Genomic DNA, 3,834 nt, shown 5'->3' on the forward strand with positions numbered 1-3,834 from the left:
AATGTAAAAATTATCAAGCTCTAACTAATAAACGAGTGAATCGATCTCGAATATGAGACCATAAACGAGCATGAACTCGAATTGGTCAACCAGAATATGGAATAGGAAACTCTCTCCTTTCATAGCTCTCGGGCCTATTCTATTCATTACAGGAGAAAGTCACTAGTTGTCGCCCTGCTTCCCTCTTCCTTCTCGATAGAGGGCTAAATCACCTACTTAACACTAACCCAATAGAACCAGGATAGTCCAGTAGGTCCTTGTAAGGCGAGGGGAAGGAAATGACTCGACCAATAGTTTGAGAAAGTCGGGCAGGTCTGGAGGAATCTTTTCCACGTAAGCTGGTTGTACAAAGCTTGTTTGTCCATATAGGAAGTGTGATTTGAGGGTCTTCTGTTAGCTCCGCAAGGTAGCCAGAGCCAGCCGGGAATGAAGTGTCACACTCAGAATGGTTGACCAAGACTGCCTCCTTAGCTGCCGAAAATGAAAGGCTTCAAGTAGAGTAAATGAATGAGTTAGACAGACGAAAATACTTCAACTACTAAAAGGGGAATGGCTCCTTCAGATGAAAATCATTATTCTGCTGCAAGACCACAAATGCCCCTTTTCTTCGCTAGTTTGAATTCAGTGATTTAGGAGCATATATGTACTAACAAGAGAGGGCAAGTCAGTCTGTATATTCTTTGATTTCGTCCCCCCCCCCTTCTTAAGATCAATATCACAACCAATGAGGTCYGCAAGTTTCACATCTAAGTAATACTCGATCCAATAGTTTACGACAGCACATTCCACAGCTCAATAGCTACTCCTATGGTCGATCCTTTCCTCTCACAAATAGATTTCGACCCAATCTCCCTTGATAATTCTCCACACGCTTTTTTCTTTTTCATTCACGATTTGATGTTCTATATTCCTTTCTAGTCTAGATTCCTCGTCGATTCTTCCCCTATAATCCAAGTCGAGGGAGAGCAAGGTAGCAAAAAGTATATTACAAAGCACATCACTATTAAATCAACTACAGTAGTAAAGCTGAGATACAACGAGTTTTTCGATTCAAACCTAGAGAAGTAACACAATTACAATATGTTGCTTAACATAATGCATTGGTTAAACAAAAAATCAGTAGATTTGAATCTAGAGTTATACATCCACATCCAGATGATCAAAAACATCCCTAATTCACGAATCAAAAATCAAATTTCAAAAAGAAGCTACTCTGTAGATCTGAAAAACGAGAAATGCAAGTAAAACTAGAATTGCATTACGAGATTCAACTGGACGATACATAGCACTAGTATTAACAACTAAGTAGCAAACACGATTTCCATTAAAAAAAAGCCTAATCCTACGAACCTCGAGTTTCTCTTAACCTCCGAAACCGTACAGAGTTCGGCCCTGACGTTTCAAAGCATAAACCACGTCCATCGCAGTAACAGTTTTCCGGCGAGCGTGCTCGGTGTAGGTAACCGCATCACGAATGACGTTCTCTAGAAAGATCTTGAGCACACCTCGTGTTTCCTCATAGATTAGACCGCTTATACGCTTAACGCCACCTCTTCTAGCCAATCGTCGAATCGCCGGCTTCGTGATACCTTGAATGTTGTCACGTAAAACCTTCCGGTGACGCTTTGCTCCGCCCTTTCCCAATCCCTTGCCTCCTTTTCCTCTTCCTGACATTCTCTCTCTCTCTCTCTCTTGGCTTTCTCTCTCTTGAAAAAGGATATGATGTAGAAAGATGGTTTGAAAATGGTGCAAGGAAAGGTGTATATATATAGGTTGTAGAATTTGGGAGGCGTGTTTCTAACCGTTGGATTTCAGGAGATTTGAGAGTGCATTGCCGTACGATTCCAATCCGTGTAATGAGCAATGGAGCGCCTTGATTGGTTGTTTGAGCCAGGATACGGATTCGTTATTTTAAGTGCATGTGAGAGGCACGTGAGTAGATACGATTGTTTATTAATTTGTCATTTTTAAAGTAAATTACAATTTTGGTCCCCGTGGTTTGTCAATTGTGTCGGTTTTCGTCCCTAGAATTTCAAAACTACAATTTGATTACCGTGGTTTGTAAAAACGATTGATATTCTTTAATTTGTTTTACACAACTTTTAACTACACATTTCAAACATATTAGAACTTTTTATTGCATGGAATATGAATAAGTCTTTGTTGGATTTTTTTTGATGTTCTAATCTTATAATTACTGGATTTAAAATTAGATACAAATCGTATAAACCACACCACATTTCGTAGTGTGGTTTTTTGGCTATTTGAGACATATGCAGTGCGATTTACAGTTTGGCTCTAAATCGCACCACGAATGCCCCTGTTTCCAACTATTGAGCTAATATTCTAATTAATGTTGAAAATTTGAGTACTAAATTTTAGCTTTAGTGTTGTCTTTTAACGCTTTCGGCCATTATTTGAAAGTCGATGCTATAATCATGATCTTAACAAAAAATACTTTGACTTAGGGGTTGTTTGGTTGGTGTTCTATTAAGTCATGTATAGATAAAGTTGGTTGTGTAAATTAATCTGTTTGTGTAGATTGTGAAAGTGAAAATTAATCTGTTTGTGTAGATTGTGAAAGTTTTTATTTGATATGTCTTTTTCTTAGATTGGAAAAGTGTGTTTTTTTTTAACCGGAAGAGTCATGTTTGGATTTTTTTTTTTTTGGCTTTCTTCATAAAGCTTACCTTGAAGCTTATTGAATAGGTCACTTTCTATATCATCAAGCCATAACTAAACGATCATGTATATTTGATCGAATAAGTTATGAGTCTCATTAAGTTGCTAACAAGCAGACCCTTGAAAATGGCTACATAATTTATATGCTTATAGTGTTTGCCTAGCTGGATATTCTAATACCTCAAAGTCCAAAACAACAGAAGATCCAATAATTTCAAATTTGATTCAAAATCATAGTGAAAATTATTGATGTCCACAACTTAAGTTTTATGAAGAGCTTGCAAATCTCATTTTTCTATTCATATGAGACGGGTTGTTACAAATTGCATAGAATCAACTTTGTGTTTGGTTCATGTGAGACCAAATCTATACATACATACATAATTAACCTATATCTATACATACATACATGCATATAGGGTTGGGTTCATGTGAGACCAAAAGTTTTTCATGAGACCCGTAAGACCAATTTATATTCAATGATCAATTTTATAAGTTAATAATCTAATGATTTAAAGTTGTACGGTGACAATTTTGTAATTATTGAGAAGTCTCGTTGTAATTTTGTGATTATGAATGTTCATATTATAGATCTAATCAAAGGGTTGAGAATTGGTCTTACGGGTCTAACTAAAAACTCTTGCTCTCACATGATTCCAAGTCTCTCTATCTCTCTTAAGTGGCACAATGAGAAACCTATATTCATTTTTTTCTATTTTCTCATAATTTTTAAATTTCTTTTAAATAAAAAGCTTTTTTTATCAAATGAGTTCTAACTTTTCATTTGATCTCTCATCTTCTTTATCATTTTATATTATTCTTATTTACACAATATAAATATATCAACAAACATAATTTTATTTGCCTTATATTTTTTAATTACATCAAAAAATTTATTTAATAAATCCAACATTAATAAAAGTTATAATATATATATATATATATATATAACAAAACTTGGGGTTAATTAGGTGACACAATAGAAGCATTCATTCATCGTTTTTCTATTTTCCCATAGTTTTAAATTTCTTTTAAATAAAAAGATTTTTATTAAATAAATGAGTTTTAAATTTTCATTTAACCTTTCATTTTCTTTATCATTTTATATCATTTTTAATTTACGCAATATAAATACATCAACAGATATATTTT

General features: G+C 34.5%; 1 protein-coding gene across 1 annotated transcript; it reads right to left on the reverse strand.

Moving 5' to 3' along the window:
• Positions 1-1,237: 1,237 nt before the first annotated feature.
• Positions 1,238-1,717, reverse strand: LOC112500711 (histone H4). Its single transcript, XM_025104268.1, has one exon. It carries the CDS (start codon positions 1,672-1,674, stop codon positions 1,363-1,365), a length of 312 nt encoding a protein of 103 aa, XP_024960036.1. The 5' UTR covers positions 1,675-1,717; the 3' UTR covers positions 1,238-1,362.
• Between the last annotated feature and the right edge of the window lie 2,117 nt (positions 1,718-3,834).

The sequence above is a fragment of the Cynara cardunculus genome (assembly GCF_001531365.2).
Source record: "Cynara cardunculus var. scolymus isolate 2C chromosome LG 17, CcrdV1, whole genome shotgun sequence".
Classification (NCBI taxonomy): Eukaryota; Viridiplantae; Streptophyta; class Magnoliopsida; order Asterales; family Asteraceae; genus Cynara; species Cynara cardunculus.